Source organism: Haliotis rufescens, unplaced genomic scaffold, assembly GCF_023055435.1.
Source record: "Haliotis rufescens isolate VD_foot unplaced genomic scaffold, xgHalRufe1.0.p SCAF_96, whole genome shotgun sequence".
NCBI classification, from domain to species: Eukaryota; Metazoa; Mollusca; class Gastropoda; order Lepetellida; family Haliotidae; genus Haliotis; species Haliotis rufescens.
Window position 1 is genome coordinate 443,941 of NW_025964390.1, and position 23,441 is coordinate 467,381.

Consider the following 23,441-nt stretch of genomic DNA (forward strand, 5'->3'; position numbering starts at 1 on the left):
AACCTCTATTTATTTTCTTTTGTACATTGTATTTGATGGCTTCCGGTGATGACAAACCTTCTTCATTCCTTGTGTCATCACAAATTGGTATTGAAATACCCTCTTTCTTTTTTGGATAAAAGCTGCTTTGAACAGGATTTCAGTATTTGGTAGCCTGTTGGGTTCATGTGAGGGGAAGTGATGCAGGTCTCAGACAAAGAAGACACAATTTATGGATAACAACTTCTTTAATAATGTAAAAAGCGACATTTCAGTATAGATATTAATACCGTTGTCAAGCAAGAATAATGGTATAAGTAGGATCTATACCGAAATGTTGCTTTTTACAGTATTAGTGAAGTTGTTATCCATAAATTGTGTCTACTTTGTCATTCGTCAACTTCTAAGTAAATGCCTATCAAACAGGTTTTAGACATTTCTAGTTTTGTCACAAAAATGAGCACAGACATGCTGACAAATCTAGAATATAAACTGGGATTCGAACCATGAGCATAGGTTTCTGGCACCTCTGAGACACAACTCTGCATGACCAACTGCAGCACCTTGAGTCTGCTGGACCCATGCCCCCTAACCAGTAATGTTTGCAAGGACACTATGCAGTCTATTCAGGTGAGGTGAGGTGAAATTGGGTTTAACGCCTCGTCCAAGATTATTGCACTTATATAGCGACGTGCATGCACGTGTGTGTACGTGTGTGTATGTGTGTGGCTGGTTGTACCAGTCCGGACTGGCGCCGATTTATAGTGCTAGCCCACTGAGTTACCATGCCGCAGTTTAACATGAATACCCCACTCAGACACAGTATACTGACTCCAAGCCGACCAGTCCTTGTTTTAGCCCCTTAATGCCGAGCGCCAGACAGGGTAACAACAAGTCCCATCTATTAACGGCCTGGGATCGAACCCCGAACCTTCCGCTCTCCGGGCGGACGCTCTACCACTAGACCACGGAGGCGGTCTCCAATCTATTCAGAGATACATATCATAGTTGTTTGAGACATATAACTCACATACAAGGTGCTTGTGGACTACCACATGAGGTAGTGAGTTTGATGTAATGCTTCTTTGAACAGATGGCTGTGAAACTCAAAGCATTCATTGGATACAGTGTCAGAATCACGGATTCCAATAATTTCACTTTCGATCTTCGTTTTTAAATGCCAATTGTTTCTTTAGTCCCAGGAACAGCCAACAACTGTATCATATGATATCATCAACAACTTTATTACAGTAAACACAACATACAGGAAATGGTGTGTCTTAATTAACAGTATCCAAAAGGTAAACAAACACATAGATGCTTATGAAAATATATCAAGAATGCACAATATTCATTCAAGCAAGACAATTTATCAATAGCCTTGGTAACTAATTAGTCACTTTGATCTGTCAGTCTTGTCCATAACTTTACAATTACAATTTACACAGCATATTTGAATGAGTGAGTGAGTGAGTATGGTTTTACGTCACTTTTAGCAGTATTACGGTAATAACCGCCTGCAGTTTTAAACTGAAGTCACAGTCAAGTCAGTTACCATAACAACAGTGTCTTGTTTCAAATAATTTGGTTCTAGCAAAATCAATCCAATAACAAGACACATTTTCGAAGGTACAGTACAATAAATACAAATCAATACTGCAAGTAAAGTCACATGCAAAACATTAAACATGATGAAATATTTAGAGTTATCTCCCATGCGTGTGCGAAACAATTCCAGAATCATTTTTTGTTCATACCTGTGGTCGAGAAATGACACGGACAGAAGTGAGACAATTTTGTAACAAGGTCAAGAGGAGGATTGTAAGAGAGAGAATATCTGACCCAAGGGTATGACACTAGTCAATAAAGTTGATTATCAAAGAGTGTTCATACATGCATATTTGATATCTATTTGTCATCCAAAATCATTCTTCAAACATTTTCAGTTTCTAACCAGTAATAACCAGTGTCTTGAGTGTAACAAGTACAGCTAACCAGCTTCAGTAGCAGAGACATTAGTGATGTCATTTGATTGTGATGTCATGGTGACTGATGATGTCAGAATGGTATGCAAATTCATTGTGATAGTTACTTTTGTAAATACTGTGTGAGTGAGTATGGTTTTACGCCGCTTTTAGCAATATTCCAACAATAGCACGGCAGTGGGACACTAGAAATGGGCTTCACATTTTGTACCCATGTAAGGAATCGAAACTGGGTCCTCGGCGTGATGAGCGAACACTTTAACCACTGGACAGTTACAATTATTCCAAATTCTACCATGACATTGAAGAATGCTTGATTTATACATTTGAAAGCTCATGCCACCAAATTGAAATAAGAGGTATCTACTCCACATTGGGACTACATCAAATTTCAAAACACAGGTTTATCTCCTAATTAACCACTTCATCAAAATCCAAAATCAGTGGAATGTTTTATTAATATAGTTATCAAATATGAACACACTCAAGTCTGGAGTTCCTCTGAAATAAGACCAATTGTCCAATTGGGCAACAGATGGCAGATTACATGTACAACCTCCATTCTTGATCTTGTTGAACCATGAGGTGGAGATGAGTATCATTGCAAATGTGTCTCCTTGACACTTCATCCCCACGTATGAAACCTAATTTAATAAAAATAACCCTGATACAAGACAAAGATGAAGTTGCTGAATGGAAAAGTGAGTGAGTGAGTGAGTTGGGTTTAGCGCCGCTTTTAACAGTATTCAAGTCATATTGCGGCATGTCAGCTTAAAGTGGGAGGAAAGCCTGAAGTGATGCAGGTCTCAGACATTTACCACTTCAGTGAAACCCACGTGCAAGGGTATGGTGCTGACAAACCTAGAAACATAATCGGGGTGAACCGGGATTCGAACCCACAATCATAATCATAATGTAGGTTTTGTTACATTGTGTTGACACTTTGAAAGCCCATAAGACTTCTTGTTGTTAAAGGGTGGTTGGGTAGCCTTGTGGTTAAAGCGTTCACTCCTCACGCTGAAGGTCTGGGTTTAATTCCCCACATTTTAAACTGGACTTTTAAAGTCAGTTAACTCTCTTGCCCCTGGAAGATGGGTGTAGCTCGGATCAAGACGAATGGTGAAGTATACGATTAAGGATAATTTTATTTCTGTATTGTGTATCAATACCATCGATGGCATTGATGTCAAATATTTATATTTCAACTTGTCATCACGCCATGGTAACTTACGTTACATTGACAGTTTCCATCTTTCGTCGAGTCATCACAATCCTGCACATTGTCAGTGACTGTGTTCATTACAAATAGCAATATTACATATATATATATGACATATCTCGTACATGATGAGTCTGCATCTGGCAGCCCAAGGTTGACAACAGGAGCAGCGATCAATGCAATTTGGGAACGTCACCCATCAGGCATGTCGTTGTACCCATATCATTGCATTGCTTCTTACAAATATTTCATTCCATGAACTCTCTCCAGGATCCTTACAGACAGAATACCAGGGTACTGTTGTACAAGACAACCTTAGTGCTACGACTGTGGTAAGTGTATGTTAAGGTATGGAAGTTACGATCACCTTAGCGCTAAGATCGCTTTGTACAACCTCACCCTGGATAGCAAGGACGCCATTACTAATCATGTTAATCTCAACATGTAAGTTGGGCTTAAGGCCGGCCGGAACCATATTCCAGTTATATCACGGCATGTCAGCTTAATGTGGGAGGAAAGCCCAAAGTAATGCAACTCTTAGACATGTTTACCACTTCAGTGAAACCAACGAGCATGGGTATGGTGCTGACAAACCTAGAAACATAATCATGGTGAACCAGGATTCGAACGCACGATCATAGGTTTCTGCCATGACCAAGGACGCAACTCAGTACAGTGATGACCACCCATGGCCTAAACCTAACCTGAAGATTGAAGCTTATATTATTGAGAAACGCAAAGACTGACCATCTCACACAGTAAACCTGAAGCAGTTGGAGGATGATGGGCCATTCACTAAAAAAGTAGATGCGAGTTGCTCTTGTATAAAACTAATCAGCTTTTCCCTCCTTATCGACATTAAAATATTTCTCTCACAAAACTTTTCCAAAGTTCTTTGTCAAAGTCCTCAATTTACCAGATCTGTCCAAATTCCGCCACTTATCCTTCAGATCTATCCCCGACCTGAACGTCTTTAGTTTGGCCTTGACTGTTGCCCAGTTTCCCACACCGAACTTTTGCACTGCCTTAAAGAACTCCTCCTCTTCCTTTGGGGTCCAGAATGTCCTGCTGGCGGTAAAACCAGCATACTTACCCTTCACCTTGGGCTGCTTAGGCTGCAAGCTCCGCCGCACTTTGGGGCGACCTTCCAGACGAAGTTGTTTTCTGGATGACACTATGACATATAGGAAAGACAGTTTTCATTTCTCTATGAGCATGATGAGCAGGTTATCTAATTTTAAGATCCTGATAAGAAACGGGTTGGTTCAGAAAAACAATGACGTGAAAAACTTTAAATTCGTAAATACGAAATTTCCTCAGTCTCTAAAGTCTTTAAATTCCACAAGGTACTTCCAGTCAGAAAGCATTCAAGACATTGACCTTAAATAATAAGTGCATTTATAATGCGCCAGATTCCATTCACCAAGTGGATGCTCATAGCGCTACACTATTATTACCCCGGTCAATGGATCAGTGAGCTCTCGATTTCATTCTCAGCTCCTTGGGGAGTATACAACCCAACTGCCTGTGAGGCGCTAGAAGGTTAACAGCCACATTACCATCACATCCTACCGGGTACCCATTCACTGCTGGGTGAACAGAGGCACATTTCAAACAAAGTCACTTGCCTAAGGAGACACCACATGTGGTACATGTGCTTCAGTGTGGGGCAGGACCGAAGCCCTAGAAACTCTCAGGAGCCAAGCTACTGAACGTGGTCACCCATCCAACTACTCTCCGAGACCGACGTTGCTTAACTTCACCTGATTTGGGATCTCTGCCCTGTGCACAGGACCACGTGCCACCACGTCAATACCTTCATACAAAAGACTTCCAAAGATCCAGCAATTAATCAAGTTTCAGGATCATACAAATGCAACAGAAACTGGCAGTGAATGACACCATGTTTCACAATAACCTCAAAGATGCCCTTGACCTTTGACACACATGGCACCAACATTTCGTGTTGGAATATTTGCAAAAACATTTGTTGCAGGGCCCCATCCTAGAGAAAGTACATACCAAAGTCTAATAAGAAATGAATCAATACCTTTTGAGAAAAAGCAACAACTCTTTTTCTATCTCATGAATTTGACCTTTGATCTTTACATGACAAGTGCCAAAAGAATTCCCCAAGGCCATTTGGAATGATAATCTCTAATGTCAATAGAAATATCAGCAGCAGCGACGGCCATATTCCAACCAAAACTGAAAGCAGTCTTGTTTCTTCCAATGACTATTTGTCATAAGAGCAACAGCAACATGTATACATGACCCTACCTTCATCTTCAGAATCTTCCTCATCTGTGACATCCACACTTTCTGCATCGTCTGAGCTGGGCAGGTCAAAGACGTGGCGGTCCTTTCTGTGCACATTCTTCTTGTAACGGAACTCCCGGATGTCCTTCAGTGGACTTGTGTGTGGGGAAGATCCATGCCGTAATCGGTTGGCCCCGTCACTGTTTCGGGATCGGTCTCTGTTGCTCGTTCGTGATCGTGGAGTTCCCTCTCCAGATTGCCCGGACTCAGAGGATTTCCCACTCCCTTTCCTCTTGCTGCTGAGAAAATCATTTTCCTTTTTACCAAGCTGATACACATCTGTTACACCCATCTGATACACAACTTAATCCCTCAACCTATCACTGCAACAGCAAAGAACATAGGGCTGCCTCTGTGGTCTAGTGGTAGAGTGTCCGCCCGAAGAGCAGAAGGTCCGGGGTTCAATCTTTGGCCGCGTCATACAAAAAGACGTTAAAAGATGGTACTTGATTGTTACCCTGTCTGGCGCTCGGCATTAAGGGGCTAAAACAAGGACTGGTCGGCTTGGAGTCAGTATACGGTGTCTGAGTGGGGTATTCATGTTAAACTGCGGCATGGTAACTCAGTGGGCTAGCACTATGAAATCAGCATGAGTCCGGACTAGTACAAACAGACACAACACACAGACACACACACATAAGAATAATCTTGGACACGACGTTAAATCCCATGTCACCTCACCTCACACAGAATATAGTGCCACCTCACTGAACCTCATCTAGAGATGTAGGCAACAGCTAACACTACCAAAAAAAGAGAGCGACTTTACAAAAGTTGGTGTCAGCAATGCTATTCAAATATTGTGTGTGTAAATACTGGGACACTAAAACTAAAGATTTGAACAACAGGCCCAAATGACATCATCTAGTGTAAAAAAACATACATTCCGAAGTTCAGCAATGTGTGATCCCTCACTGTGGAAATTTGAGAGGAGGAATTGTTTGCAGAGCCAAATATGCATTTTGAGAGAAAACAAGAGCATATAAAAACACAAAGGTCGAAACAATGTCTTATTATCGCGAAAAAAACATTTTTGTCCCACCACTAAACATATACCAAATTTCATAACATTTTGAACAAAAATGGCTGAATAAATACAAACTGAAAACATGATAAAAAACCTTATATTTCAATTTTCATTCATTTAACAAAATTGAAACATTTACAAGTAACTGTAGTTCGTCGTCCTCATCCTTTTTCCCTACCTGTCATTTGACTTTGGAGATGAGGAAACAGCTTGCACATCCCGCACGGTCTTCCTGTAGAACATGAGACACTATATGTACTACAACAGGCAGTAGGGGCAATCCAGCTTACAACAGGCAGTAGGTGCAACATCCAGCTTACAACAGGCAGTAGGTGCAACATCCAGCTTACAACAGGCAGTAGGTGCAACATCCAGCTTACATCTTATGTAGGTTCAACATCCAAGCTTACATCTTATGTAGGTTCAACATCCTAGCTTACATCTTATGTAGGTTCAACATCATAGCTTACATCTTATGTAGGGTCAACATCCTAGCTTACATCTTATGTAGGTTCAACATCCTAGCTTACATCTTATGTAGGTTCAACATCCTAGCTTACATCTTATGTAGGGTCAACATCCTAGCTTACATCTTATGTAGGTTCAACATCCAGCTTACATCTTATGTAGGGTCAACATCCTAGCTTACATCTTATGTTGGTTCAACATCCTAGCTTACATCTTATGTAGGTTCAACATCCAGCTTACATCTTATGTAGGTTCAACATCCTAGCTTACTTCTTATGTAGGTTCAACATCCAGCTTACATCTTATGTAGGTTCAACATCCAGCTTACATCTTATGTAGGTTCAACATCCAAGCTTACATCTTATGTAGGTTCAACATCCAAGCTTACATCTTATGTAGGTTCAACATCTTAGCTTACATCTTATGTAGGGTCAACATCTTAGCTTACATCTTATGTAGGTTCAACATCCAGCTTACATCTTATGTAGGTTCAACATCCAAGCTTACATCTTATGTAGGTTCAACATCCAGCTTACATCTTATGTAGGTTCAACATCCTAGCTTACATCTTATGTAGGTTCAACATCCAGCTTACATCTTATGTAGGTTCAACATCCTAGCTTACATCTTATGTAGGTTCAACATCCTAGCTTACATCTTATGTAGGTTCAACATCCAAGCTTACATCTTATGTAGGTTCAACATCCTAGCTTACATCTTATGTAGGGTCAACATCCAGCTTACATCTTATGTAGGTTCAACATCCTAGCTTACATCTTATGTAGGTTCAACATCCAGCTTACATCTTATGTAGGTGCAACATCCTAGCTTACATCTTACGTAGGTTCAACATCCTAGCTTACATCTTATGTAGGTTCAACATCCAGCTTACATCTTATGTAGGTTCAACATCCTAGCTTACATCTTACGTAGGTTCAACATCCTAGCTTACATCTTATGTAGGTTCAACATCCAGCTTACATCTTATGTAGGTTCAACATCCTAGCTTACATCTTATGTAGGTTCAACATCCAGCTTACATCTTACGTAGGTTCAACATCCAAGCTTACATCTTATGTAGGTTCAACATCCAGCTTACATCTTATGTAGGTTCAACATCCAAGCTTACATCTTATGTAGGTTCAACATCCCAGCTTACATCTTATGTAGGTTCAACATCCAGCTTACATCTTATGTAGGTTCAACATCCAGCTTACATCTTATGTAGGTTCAACATCCAAGCTTACATCTTATGTAGGTTCAACATCCTAGCTTACATCTTATGTAGGTTCAACATCCAGCTTACATCTTATGTAGGTTCAACATCCTAGCTTACATCTTATGTAGGTTCAACATCCAGCTTACATCTTATGTAGGTTCAACATCCAAGCTTACATCTTATGTAGGTTCAACATCCTAGCTTACATCTTATGTAGCTTCAACATCCAGCTTACATCTTATGTTGGTTTAACATCCTAGCTTACATCTAATGTTGGTTCAACATCCTAGCTTACATCTTATGTAGGTTCAACATCCTAGCTTACATCTTATGTAGGTTCAACATCCTAGCTTACATCTTATGTAGGTTCAACATCCAGCTTACATCTTATGTTGGTTTAACATCTTAGCTTACATCTTATGTAGGTTCAACATCCAGCTTACATCTTATGTAGGTTCAACATCCTAGCTTACATCTTATGTAGGTTCAACATCCTAGCTTACATCTTATGTAGGTTCAACATCCAGCTTACATCTTATGTAGGTTCAACATCCTAGCTTACATCTTATGTAGGTTCAACATCCAAGCTTACATCTTATGTAGGTTCAACATCCTAGCTTACATCTTATGTAGGTTTAACATCCTATTTACATCTTACATCGGTTCAATATCCAACCTTTGTATAATATATTTAAAGATTTGTTTAAAACGCCTTTATTTTGCTCTTTGACATGTTCGATGTGGACCCGTTGTCCAAATGTGTGTCCGAGAATGTTATTTTCAATAACATCGCGGGGACATAGTGAATAATTTTTTAATTTATCGATAAAAAATTATTAATTGAAATGGATTACGTATTTCAGACATTGTGAAATGTGATAGATTTAATAAATGAATGATATTACAGGTAGGTCCATAAAAATATATTCTATTTTGACGTGACTACGGCTTGGCCGGTCAACCCGCTTAGGGTGTCTGGGGACTCGATGCTTCTTGGCCGAAAACCAGCCTATGGTGTTGAAAGAGTTAACCGCTGATCATCTATAACGCTAATCAATTATTTGGACCCCGAAGGTAGCGTTGTAACGAGGGATCACTGTATCTTCTTTCTGACAAATGGAAAGGTCTCAGTTTACTAATTGTAATGGCTGTTTCATTGCGTCAACACTGACGCAGTAGAAAATATTTTTAGCTTATTTTCAATTATTTATGCGTCAAATACGCAGGTTTTCTGCGTCAGGGCGAACCCTGCTTACATCTTATGTAGGGTCAACATCCTAGCTTACATCTTATGTAGGGTCAACATCCTAGCTTACATCTTATGTTGGTTCAACATCTTAGCTTACATCTTATGTTGGTTCAACATCCTAGCTTACATCTTATGTTGGTTCAACATCCTAGCTTACATCTTATGTTGGTTCAACATCCTTGCTTACATCTTACGTAGGTTCAACATCCAACCTTACATCTTATGTAGGTTCATCATCCTAGCTTACATCTTATCTAGGTTCAACATCCTAGCTTACATCTTATGTAGGGTCAACATCCAACCTGACATCTTATGTAGGTTCAACATCCAAGCCCACATCTTATGTAGGTTCAATAACTTAGCATACATCTTATTTAGATTCAACATCCTAGCTCACATCTCATGTAGGTTCAACATCCTAGCTTACATCTTATGTAGGGTCAACATCCAAGCTTACATCTTATGTAGGGTCAACATCTTAGCTTACATCTTATGTAGGTTCAACATCTTAGCTTACATCTTATGTAGGGTCAACATCCTAGCTTACATCTTATGTAGGTTCAACATCCTAGCTTACATCTTATGTAGGGTCAACATCCAAGCTTACATCTTATGTATGGTCAACATCCTAGCTTACATCTTATGTACGGTCAACATCCTAGATTACGTCTTATGCAGGATCAACATCCTAGCTTACATCTTATGTAGGTTCAACATCCTAGCTTACATCTTATGTAGGTTCAACATCTTAGCTTACATCTTATGTAGGGTCAACATCATAGCTTACATCTTATGTAGGGTCAACATCTTAGCTTACATCTTATGAAGGTTCAACATCCCAGCTTACATCTTACGTAGGTTCAACATCCAAGCTTACATCTTATGTAGGTTCAACATCCTAGCTCACTCCTCATGTAGGTTCAACATCCTAGCTTACATCTTATGTAGGGTCAACATCCTAGCTTACATCTTATGTAGGTTCAACATCCTAGCTTACATCTTATGTTGGTTCAACATCCTAGTTTACTTCTTATGTTGGTTCAACATCTTAGCTTACATCTTACATAGGTTCAACATCCAAGCTTACATCTTATGTAGGTTCAACATCCTAGCTTACATCTTATGTAGGTTCAACATCCTAGCTTACATCTTATGTAGGTTCAACATCATAGCTTACATCTTACGTAGGTTCAACATCCTAGCTTACATCTTATGTAGGGTCAACATCCTAGCTTACATCATATGTAGGTGCAACATTCCAGCTTACATCTCATGTACGGTCAATATCCTAGCTTACATCTTTTGTTGGTTCAACATCCAAGCTTACATCTTACATAGGTTCAATATCCTAGCTTACATCTTTTGTTGGTTCAACATCCAAGCTTACATCTTATGTAGGTTCAACATCCCAGCTTATACCTTATGTAGGGTCAACATCTTAGCTTACATCTTATGTAGGTTCAACATCCAACCTTACATCTTATGTAGGTTCAACATCCTAGCTTACATCTTATGTAGGTTCAACATCCAACCTTACATCTTATGTAGGTTCAACATCCCAGCTTACATCTTATGTTGGTTCAACATCCTAGCTTACTTCTTATGTTGGTTCAACATCTTAGCTTACATCTTACATAGGTTCAACATCCAAGCTTACATCTTATGTAGGTTCAACATCCTAGCTTACATCTTATGTAGGTTCAACATCCTAGCTTACATCTTACGTAGGTTCAACATCCTAGCTTACATCTTACGTAGGTTCAGCATCCTAGCTTACATCTTATGTAGGGTCAACATCCTAGCTTACATCATATGTAGGTGCAACATTCCAGCTTACATCTCATGTACGGTCAATATCCTAGCTTACATCTTTTGTTGGTTCAACATCCAAGTTTACATCTTACATAGGTTCAATATCCTAGCTTACATCTTTTGTTGGTTCAACATCCAAGCTTACATCTTACATAGGTTCAACATCCTAGCTTACATCTTTTGTTGGTTCAACATCCAAGCTTACATCTTATGTAGGTTCAACATCCTAGCTTACATCTTATGTAGGTTCAACATCTTAGCTTACATCTTATGTAGGTTCAACATCCTTGCTTACATCTTACGTAGGTTCAACATCCTAGCTTACATCTTATGTAGGTTCAACATCCAGCTTACATCATATGTAGGTGCAACATTCCAGCTTACATCTCATGTACGGTCAATATCCTAGCTTACATCTTTTGTTGGTTCAACATCCAAGTTTACATCTTACATAGGTTCAATATCCTAGCTTACATCTTTTGTTGGTTCAACATCCAAGCTTACATCTTACATAGGTTCAATATCCTAGCTTACATCTTTTGTTGGTTCAACATCCAAGCTTACATCTTACGTAGGTTCAACATCCTAGCTTACATCTTTTGTTGGTTCAACATCCAAGCTTACATCTTATGTAGGTTCAACATCTTAGCTTACATCTTATGTAGGGTCCTGTAATTGGATGTCCTCAGATCTTGGATTAGTGATAGCCAGAACTAAAGTCTGATTTTAATGACACTGTATCATTATCATATCATCATCCATCAACTGACCTTAGGGACTCTGTTGTCTTTGCAAGTCGTTTTCTTGCTTTTTGTGTTGAAAGTAATAGTTTTTTTGTATCTGAAGGGCTGAAAAGAAAGAAAACCATTAACGATGAAATACTTGTTCTGTACACGTCAACAAAACTTTAAACAACAAGCCCAGTCGGTTTACTCAAAAGAAAATGCAAGATGTGAAGTTCTAAATGAAGTAGTACATGCAAATTGTGTGTGTTTGTTGTTTAAAGCCGCACTCAGCAATATTTCAGCTGTATGACAATGGCCTGTAAATAATCAAGTCTGGACCAGACAATCCAGTGACCAGGTGACTGATATCAGGTTCCAGTATCCCACGTCATCAGGGTACAATGAAATGCAACCAACAAAAACATGGCGTCTGACAACCTGATCCATTTAGTTTTGCTTGCTCACCATGCATCTCCCCGAGGCAAGGGTGTCAATGGACTATAAAAGTCCAGTTTCTGCCCTTGATGAACTAGGCTGGAATTTCCAGGCTCGATCATAGCACCACCAGTGGCTATTACGAGTTATGTCCCTTCTATGCCCCTTATATTGACCAATCAGATTCCACCACTCATATCACTTGCAATTGCTTCAACCAAAATGGCAGTGCCCAGTCAAAACGATCTGATCAATAATCAAGATCTATATTGTAATTAAATGGTCCTTACCTCGTGAAGTGCATCAAATCACTTGAGCACCTAAATAAAAACATGAAATTTTGCAAAATATCAGTCGGTGCCCAGTTGACTGAAATCTGCATGTTGAAATCCATGTTGTCCATGAACCCATGTCTAGCTCGTTGGATGGACTATGCATAGACTCGTTAGTCCAGTCAAAATGTAACTCCGGAATACTTGCCTATAATCAGTTATCTCCCTTGCCTCGGGAAAATCTCACCATGCAATTGCAATGCGATCACAAGGATAGGACAGGTAGATTCTTTCTGATCAATGTACTGAGTTCTCACTTCATGAAGCAACTGTATTCAGCTTTCCTCACCTTTTACTCTTGTGTTTAGTGTTATGATCACTTCTTGGGCTTCTTGAGGCACTGTAAAAAGAGTGAGTGAGTGAGTGAGTGAGTGAGTGAGTGAGTGAGTGAGAGTGTATTTTAAGGCCTTTTCAAGGCAATGATTACATATTTCTTACTTTAATGTACCAGCATAATTTGTTAAATACATACCTTGAACGTCTTGGACTGTCTCTGGTTGTCTCTTGTAAGTCACCATCATCTGCAAAAGTTGGAGACTTTAAACACAAGAGGGGGTCCCGTTTAGCAACATTTCTTTGGTCATTTTCAAGAAAAATATAACTAATTAATGTTCCGACTAAAATCTACTGAAAAACAGAGATAACACAGGGCTAGTCATCGTCAATACTGCACAGGTTTGTGTACATATGTTCCTCCTATCACTTGTGAAAACATACAGCCGTGTTGCAGTGTAGTCACCCTTTTTAACGACCGAATCAAGCCATGAGCACCATCCACTCAGCATTGATAGAAGCAAGAGAAATGCATAGTAAATGCATGAAAAACGATTAGTTTAAAACTTGCATTTTTGCAAGTGTAGAATGGAGCCTATGTTTTAGTTACCTTCAACAGACATGTCCACCTCAGACTCGTAGTCCATGTTGGAGTTGTTCGTGTCCTGTAGCGCTGCTGTTACGATGCCGTTCACAGTCTGAAACCAACCACAACATGCTTTATCACGTACTGTTTGTAATACTGCCTGACACAACCCGCACAACCCAAAACAACTCTAAATTCTTTGAAATGACTATTATAGCAGGGAAAATGAAGGCTTGTCCTTTTCTTTTGTATTTAGACCACCTCTCTGCTCTGGTGGAGCATCCACCCGGAGAGTGGATGGTCCAGGGTTTGATCTCGTCCGCGTCATACAAAATGACGTTTAAAGATTGTACTTGTTGTTACCCTGTACAAACACGCATGCACACATGAACCCACGCACACACACACACGTGAACCCACGCACACACACACACATGTGCACACATGAACCCACGCACACACACACACACACACGTGTGCACGTCGCTATATAGGTGCAATAATCTTGGACGCAACATTAAACCCCATTTCACCACCTCAACTTGTGTACTGAATACACTAATGTACATAGTCTGTCTCACATTACCACAGGGAGACAAGCACGGGTTAATGGGTACATAGTCTGTCTCACATTACCACAGGGAGACAAGCACGGGTTAATGGGTACATAGTCTGTTTCACATTACCACAGGGAGACAAGCACGGGTTAATGGGTACATAGTCTGTCTCACATTACCACAGGGATACAAGCACGGGTTAATGGGTACATAGTCTGTCTCACATTACCACAGGGAGACAAGCACGGGTTAATGGGTACATAGTCTGTCTCACATTACCACAGGGAGACAAGCACGGGTTAATGGGTACATAGTCTGTCTCACAGTACCACAGGGATACAAGCAAGGGTTAATGGGTACATAGTCTGTTTCACATTACCACAGGGAGACAAGCAAGGGTTAATGGGTACATAGTCTGTCTCACATAACCACAGGGAGACAAGCACGGGTTAATGGGTACATAGTCTGTTTCACATAACCATAGGGAGACAAGCATGGGTTAATGGGTACATAGTCTGTTTCACATTACCACAGGGAGACAAGCACGGGTTAATGGGTACATAGTCTGTTTCATATTACCATAGGGAGACAAGCACGGGTTAATGGGTACATAGTCTGTTTCATATTACCACAGGGAGACAAGCACGGGTTAATGGGTACATAGTCTGTCTCACACTACCACAGGGAGACAAGCACGGGTTAATGGGTACATAGTCTGTCTCACATTACCACAGGGATACAAGCAAGGGTTAATGGGTACATAGTCTGTCTCACATAACCACAGGGATACAAGCAAGGGTTAATGGGTACATAGTCTGTCTCACATAACCACAGGGAGACAAGCACGGGTTAATGGGTACATAGTCTGTCTCACATTACCACAGGGAGACAAGTGCAGGTTAATGGGTACATAGTCTGTCTCACATTCCACAGGGAGACAAGCATAGGTTAATGGGTACATAGTCTGTCTCACATAACCACAGGGAGACAAGCACGGGTTAATGGGTACATAGTCTGTCTCACATTCCACAGGGATACAAGCAAGGGTTAATGGGTACATAGTCTGTCTCACATAACCACAGGGATACAAGCAAGGGTTAATGGGTACATAGTCTGTCTCACATAACCACAGGGAGACAAGCAAGGGTTAATGGGTACATAGTCTGTCTCACATTACCACAGGGAGACAAGTGCAGGTTAATGGGTACATAGTCTGTCTCACATTCCACAGGGAGACAAGCATAGGTTAATGGGTACATAGTCTGTCTCACATAACCACAGTGAGACAAGCACGGGTTAATGGGTACATAGTCTGTCTCACATAACCACAGGGATACAAGCAAGGGTTAATGGGTACATAGTCTGTCTCACATAACCACAGGGAGACAAGCACGGGTTAATGGGTACATAGTCTGTCTCACATTACCACAGGGAGACAAGTGCAGGTTAATGGGTACATAGTCTGTCTCACATTCCACAGGGAGACAAGCATAGGTTAATGGGTACATAGTCTGTCTCATATTACCACAGGGATACAAGCACGGGTTAATGGGTACATAGTCTGTCTCACATTCCACAGGGAGACAAGCACGGGTTAATGGGTACATAGTCTGTCTCACATTACCACAGGGAGGCAAGTGCAGGTTAATGGGTACATAGTCTGTCTCACATTCCACAGGGAGACAAGCATAGGTTAATGGGTACATAGTCTGTCTCACATAACCACAGGGAGACAAGCACGGGTTAATGGGTACATAGTCTGTCTCACATAACCACAGGGATACAAGCAAGGGTTAATGGGTACATAGTCTGTCTCACATAACCACAGGGAGACAAGCACGGGTTAATGGGTACATAGTCTGTCTCACATTACCACAGGGAGACAAGTGCAGGTTAATGGGTACATAGTCTGTCTCACATTCCACAGGGATACAAGCAGGGGGGAAATGGGTACATAGTCTGTCTCACATTCCACAGGGAGACAAGCACGGGTTAATGGGTACATAGTCTGTCTCACATTACCACAGGGAGGCAAGTGCAGGTTAATGGGTACATAGTCTGTCTCACATTCCACAGGGAGACAAGCACGGGTTAATGGGTACATAGTCTGTCTCATATTACCACAGGGAGACAAGCACGGGTTAATGGGTACATAGTCTGTTTCACGTAACCATAGGGAGACAAGCACGGGTTAATGGGTACATAGTCTGTTTCACACTACCACAGGGAGACAAGCACGGGTTAATGGGTACATAGTCTGTCTCACATAACCACAGGGAGACAAGCACGGGTTAATGGGTACATAGTCTGTTTCATATTACCATAGGGATACAAGCACGGGTTAATGGGTACATAGTCTGTCTCACATTACCACAGGGAGACAAGTGCAGGTTAATGGGTACATAGTCTGTCTCATATTACCACAGGGAGACAAGCACGGGTTAATGGGTACATAGTCTGTCTCATATTACCACAGGGAGAGAAGCACGGGTTAATGGGTACATAGTCTGTCTCACATTACCACAGGGAAACAAGCACGGGTTAATGGGTACATAGTCTGTCTCACATAACCACAGGGAGACAAGCACAGGTTAATGGGTACATAGTCTGTCTCATATTACCACAGGGAGACAAGCACGGGTTAATGGGTACATAGTCTGTCTCACATTACCACAGGGAGACAAGTATGGGTTAATGGGTACATAGTCTGTTTTACGTAACCATAGGGAGACAAGCAAGGGTTAATGGGTACATAGTCTGTCTCACATAACCATAGGGAGACAAGCAAGGGTTAATGGGTACCTAGTCTGTTTCACGTAACCATAGGGAGACAAGCACGGGTTAATGGGTACATAGTCTGTCTCACATAACCACAGGGAGACAAGCACGGGTTAATGGGTACATAGTCTGTCTCACATTACCACAGGGAGACAAGTGCAGGTTAATGGGTACATAGTCTGTCTCACATTCCACAGGGATACAAGCAGGGGGGAAATGGGTACATAGTCTGTCTCACATTCCACAGGGAGACAAGCACGGGTTAATGGGTACATAGTCTGTCTCACATTACCACAGGGAGGCAAGTGCAGGTTAATGGGTACATAGTCTGTCTCACATTCCACAGGGAGACAAGCACGGGTTAATGGGTACATAGTCTGTCTCATATTACCACAGGGAGACAAGCACGGGTTAATGGGTACATAGTCTGTTTCACGTAACCATAGGGAGACAAGCACGGGTTAATGGGTACATAGTCTGTTTCACACTACCACAGGGAGACAAGCACGGGTTAATGGGTACATAGTCTGTCTCACATAACCACAGGGAGACAAGCACGGGTTAATGGGTACATAGTCTGTTTCATATTACCATAGGGATACAAGCACGGGTTAATGGGTACATAGTCTGTCTCACATTACCACAGGGAGACAAGTGCAGGTTAATGGGTACATAGTCTGTCTCATATTACCACAGGGAGACAAGCACGGGTTAATGGGTACATAGTCTGTCTCATATTACCACAGGGAGAGAAGCACGGGTTAATGGGTACATAGTCTGTCTCACATTACCACAGGGAAACAAGCACGGGTTAATGGGTACATAGTCTGTCTCACATAACCACAGGGAGACAAGCACAGGTTAATGGGTACATAGTCTGTCTCATATTACCACAGGGAGACAAGCACGGGTTAATGGGTACATAGTCTGTCTCACATTACCACAGGGAGACAAGTATGGGTTAATGGGTACATAGTCTGTTTTACGTAACCATAGGGAGACAAGCAAGGGTTAATGGGTACATAGTCTGTCTCACATAACCATAGGGAGACAAGCAAGGGTTAATGGGTACCTAGTCTGTTTCACGTAACCATAGGGAGACAAGCACGGGTTAATGGGTACATAGTCTGTCTCACATAACCACAGGGAGACAAGCACGGGTTAATGGGTACATAGTCTGTTTCACATAACCACAGGGAGACAAGCACGGGTTAATGGGTACATAGTCTGTCTCACATTACCACAGGGAGAGAAACACGGGTTAATGGGTACATAGTCTGTTTCACATAACCACAGGGAGACAAGCACGGGTTAATGGGTACATAGTCTGTTTCACGTAACCATAGGGAGACAAGCGCGGGTTAATGGGTACATAGCCTGTCTCATATTACCAAAGGGTGACTGGGGACCAATACTGGAGACCAATACTGCCCAAATAGAAAACACACAGACCATTAGGAGGTGTGGGGGACCTATACCATGCACACAGCCCAACCCTTTGGAAGATGATTGCTTCTGAAGTCCGCAAGAGGAAGGGAATAGATCAACAGTTTCTCGTGGTAAGTGACAAACCTTGCTCCTGTATCTGCCCAGCTTCTTGTTGAACTGATCCCTCTGGTTGGGTGAGAGGGGGATGCTTTCATTGACTATAGGAATGCCTTCAAGGGCCGATATTGTCTTGATGTCTTGCAGATTCACTTTCCTGAAAACGAACCAGTGCATATTCCATCTAGATTAGCTGATTCAAAATCCACAAGGAGAATTAGTGGAATATTCTGCTTCTAATCCCTTTCTTAAAATTAGCATGCTAAAACCTGAATTGAAGTCACACATTGTTGCCATTTGCAAGGCAAGCAGGCCAGAAGACCATGGCCACATCATGTAAATCTAAAACAAAGATCCTGTCAATGATAGGATGATGAGAATTTTTGACATTTCAACACCATTTTGCTGCCACGAAACGACAACCAAAGAAAATGTTTGTTGTTAGAAGTGAGTGAGTGAGTTAGGTTTAACGCCTCTTTGAACAGTATTCCAGTTATAGCACGTCTTAGACATTTACCACTTTGTTGATTGAGTGAGTGAGTATGGTTTTAAGCCGCTTTTAGCAATATTCCAGCAATATCACGGCGGGGGACACCAGAAATGGGCTTCACACATTGTACCCATGTCGGGAATCGAACCCGGGTCTTCGGCGTGACGAGCAAAAGCTTTAACCACTAGGCTACCCAACCGCCCCCCACTTTGTTGAGACCCATGAGCACGGGTATGGTGATGACAAACCTAAAAACAAAATCAGGGCAAGCCAGGATTCGAACCCACGATCTTAGGTTTCTGGCATGACCAAGGGACGCAACACTGTACAGCGAATTGCAGCGCCTCAGACCGTTGATGACTGGGCAACCCGTGCCCCCTTGTCATAAATAAATGTAATTAAGTGTTTTGAAGCCTGTGTGGACCCTGGTCTAAGCAAGTACCTTCTTTTCCTGGGTGTTTGATTGTTGTTGTCTCGTCTATCTGTTCCGACATAGGCCTTGGCAAGCTGGGACATGGAACAATGTGAGGAAATACGGTTACCAGGAATAAAATGTAGAGGATATTCGACTTTCTTGTTAAATAACACATGATAATTTGTTTATCTCATCCAGTGGCATGACCAGTCAGATGTTTTCAGCATTATTCCAGTATATGACGGTGGTCTGTAAATAATCGAGTCTGGATCAGACAATCCAGTGATTGATATCATGAGGATCGATCCTAGCAATTGGGATCGATGACATGCATCAACCAAGTCAGCGAATCTGACCACCCGATCCCGTTAGTCGCATCTTACGACAAGCATAGTCACCTTTTACAGCAAGCATTGGTTGCTGAAGACCTATTCTACCCTGAATCTTAATTGGCATACGATGATATTCATATTACAACAAGCATAGTCGCCTTTTAGTAAGTTTTACTGCAAGCATAGGTCGCTGAAGACTTATTCTAACTCAGATCTTCACAGGTCGAGAGGCATCAGTAACTGATATTGTACAGTGAGTGAGTCAGTATGGTTTTACGCCACTTTTAGCAATATTCCAGCAATATCACGGCGGGGACACCAGAAATAGGTTTCACACATTGTACCCATGTCGGGAATCGAACCCGGGTCTTAGGCATGACGAGCGAACGCTTTAACCACCAGGCTACCCGACTGCCCCATATTGTACAGTGATAATCCCTGTCTCCATATGATCATGATCATACAATACCTTCAATAAAAACGGTTCTTCGATGTGTTCAATTGTGTCAATGACTAGATGTAGGAACTCTTCCATAACGTCCAGGAAGGACCTGTATGTCTCTTTCACAAGGTCTTTGTGTTTTGAGTTTTTGGACTTAAGCACAGTCTGTACGACCGACTTCTTGGCCTGGAACATAAGACCACATGGATAAGACAAGATACAGAGGAAAATACATTATGTGTGCAGGTTTCACTACAGGAATTTTCTGACATGGGCCCTTATGTGAACATTTTAAATATGCCAGAGGTACGCCCATACAGCACAATGTTAAAATGCACCATTGTATTTTAAAAAGGGTGCCTTTTTTCAAATTTAGGGACTATACATGCTAAAAGCACAAGCCCCCAACCTAGAATTATCCCTGTGTGTGGCACTAAACAACAAAGTCACCTCATACTTCAGGGTTCGAAATTAACCTAAGTCCGCCAGTCTGAAACTAGTACCATTATGGAAGGGCAAGTGACATTTCCTTGTGGACTACCACTTTTACTGTTAGGTAGATGGCAACTCTGTTGCAGGACTAGTGACATTTCCTTGTGGACTACCACTTGTACCATTAGGTAGATGGCACCTCTGTAGCAGGACCAGTGACATTTCCTTGTTGACTACCACTTTTACTGTTAGGTAGATGGCAACTCCGGGAGATCACTTTTGCGAACTTATAACATGATGAGAATAAAAAATGATTTCTAACCCTGTTAAATAGGGTACACCACTTGTCTAAAACTCGACAGGACTTTCAACTCAAGAAGGTTCTGTGTATTTGATTTTTCAGACTGAAAACCAAATCCCCTGGCCCTATATTTCTGAAACAGACCAGGGTTTTACCAGTTACAAAATATTGCGTCCTATTCGCATACAAATTTTGAATGGATGCAGAACATTTGAAATGCTAGTCCTGTTTTTACTGACAATTGCTTCAGACTTGGTGCTGAATATCGGTCTCTGAGCAGTTCTAGATGTATCCCTGCAGCTATAGTATTTGAACCAAGGTATCCCCTACAGACTTTCATTCGTAATTTCTAACACAGGATAAGTGACCACCATGTTGTATAACCAGCATGAACACATGATGAAGCTCTGGACATTTTCATGTCTCTTGTATTTACATGTAATCACCTTTTCAGTTTCATCAAGGTCACACCACTGCCTGTTAAACACTTCCTTGGCCAAATCAAAGTCTCCAGCTCGGCAGCAAACATACACTGCCTACAACATGAATAATAGTTCTAAAGATACAGCATAAGACAGGATATATATATGCCCCAAACAACTGCATCTGAGTGGCCTGGCCCGAACATATTCATTAAGAATTCACGAACACAGCAGGCCGGTCGACATCCTTAGAAATTATATGGTTTGTCCTTTTCCCACATGAAAATTAAATTCATGACATATTTTATCATGTTTATTTTCTTATTATCATGATTTTAGAACAAAATAGCATAAATATTTCATGATTATAGCCCTTAGCAGAGTAAAAAAATCATAAAACGTAAACTTTTTTGTGTTTTTCAGAATATCACATACCCATACTACATGCACAATGGTTACCATGGTTATTGCATATGAAATTACATGACACGTGCTAAAAAATCTGACAAATTGACGAAGCTGACATTTGTACCCATATTTTTACAGAATCATATTTCTGTGAACGTTTATATAATAGCAGGGATCATCCTCACAAAGTTTAAGCATTCTGGTTCATAGCAGTGTTAAATAATGTAAAAGTTAGACAGGCAAACAGATAGGCACACAATTTGCCACAATATAAGATCACTTTAACATGTTTAACATGAGATTCAGGTGGGCTTACCTGCATCATGATGGCGACACGTTTTTTGGGAGCCTGCTTTCTGATGTTGGTGGACATGTCGTAGCCTTTGATGATGGAGTCAAAGGACGCCAGCACCTCCTCCAAGACAGTCAGGTTGGAGTTGCTTGTGTACCGGGCATCGTAGTCCTCTCCATCAGACAACTTGCACAGTATCAGCAGCAGCTGGACTCGACTCTTCTTCACAGAAGAATTCTTTATTGGGCGGCACAGTACTCCTGGTGGCAAACAATTGATGCAGGTTTTGACACGGCATTGAAGAAATGGTCTTCAGCAACCTATGCTTATAGTAAGAGGTGACTAACATGGTCGGGAGGTTAGGCTTGCTGACTTGGTTGATGCATGTCACCATGGTCATCATATCCCAATTACGAAGATAGATGCTCATTATGTCAATCACTGGATTGTGGAGTCCAGAAACGATTATTTACAAACCACTGTCATATAGCTGGATTACTGCTGAGAGCAGTAACAAACAAAACTAGGCACTTTGTCTGTGACCTGCAACTTTAGCTTCTAGGCCTAGTCATGAGGCCATAAACAGATAAACTAGTAAACTTCAGGTCTAGGAAGCTCAGGCTCTTAATAACCACACTTCAACCATGTCAACTGTTCCCTAATATTCTCCAAGGAACAGCCACAGCTTCTTTTATCACAGCCTCTATCGAAACGTGTACTAACTATTATCATCGTGATCATTCCAAATGAAGAAATCTTAGGCTGACGTAATTCCATTTAGGTTGTATTTGTCATCGTTTGGTATAACATTGCTTTAGGAATAAAAGAAAGTGCAAATCCATGCAGAAACAAAATCATGCTAAAAGATTATGCTGAAGTGTCACTGGGAAATAACTATGATCAAACTATGCACACACGCACGCACACACACACGCGCATAATGTAAAGAACACAGACTACATTGTAGTGAAGACTCGGCTACCGAAAACTGGACAACCAAACAATTATTGGGAAATACTTATTTAAGTAAATTACCTTGAATCAAATCTCGAGTTGAAAATGCATCTACGGCTCTTTTTTCCCTAAATTCTTTCCATGCCGTGTAACAAGCAAAATCAAGAAGCCATTCGTTTACTGTTGACTCGATAGTCTCTTGATCTTCCCGCGAGTTTAGGGAAGCCGCCATTTTTCCCATGGCATTAAATGGCACAGGAATATCAAGGCAACCCTCAAACGAATAACAATGTATTTGCACGTTTTGGACATCCATATTTTACTTTAATCATCCGATACAATGTAGTTTGCTTTTGCACAAAGTAATTCCTTTCTACACTGCCAAAAAAGGGAGCGGCCAGGTACAGATGTTGATAATCATGTGGTGGCGTAATATATAACACTA

The 23,441-nt window shown here is 41.2% G+C and overlaps 1 protein-coding gene across 2 annotated transcripts; it reads right to left on the minus strand.

The window, feature by feature from the left end:
- Positions 1-1,204: 1,204 nt before the first annotated feature.
- Positions 1,205-23,228, minus strand: LOC124149161. 2 transcript variants are annotated; one of them, XM_048391734.1, is made up of 13 exons: positions 23,078-23,228; positions 22,067-22,302; positions 21,367-21,456; positions 20,215-20,373; positions 19,441-19,505; positions 18,536-18,665; positions 13,653-13,740; positions 13,242-13,290; positions 13,059-13,109; positions 12,048-12,125; positions 6,708-6,761; positions 5,464-5,738; positions 1,205-4,357 (listed from the first exon to the last, which is right to left on the minus strand). In XM_048391734.1, exons 1-13 carry the CDS (start codon positions 23,226-23,228, stop codon positions 4,056-4,058), a joined length of 1,728 nt encoding a protein of 575 aa, XP_048247691.1. In that variant the 3' UTR covers positions 1,205-4,055. The 2 variants fall into 2 exon arrangements, with proteins under 2 accessions (XP_048247691.1, XP_048247690.1); XM_048391733.1 differs by having other exon boundaries at positions 5,464-5,741.
- Positions 23,229-23,441: the final 213 nt, after the last annotated feature.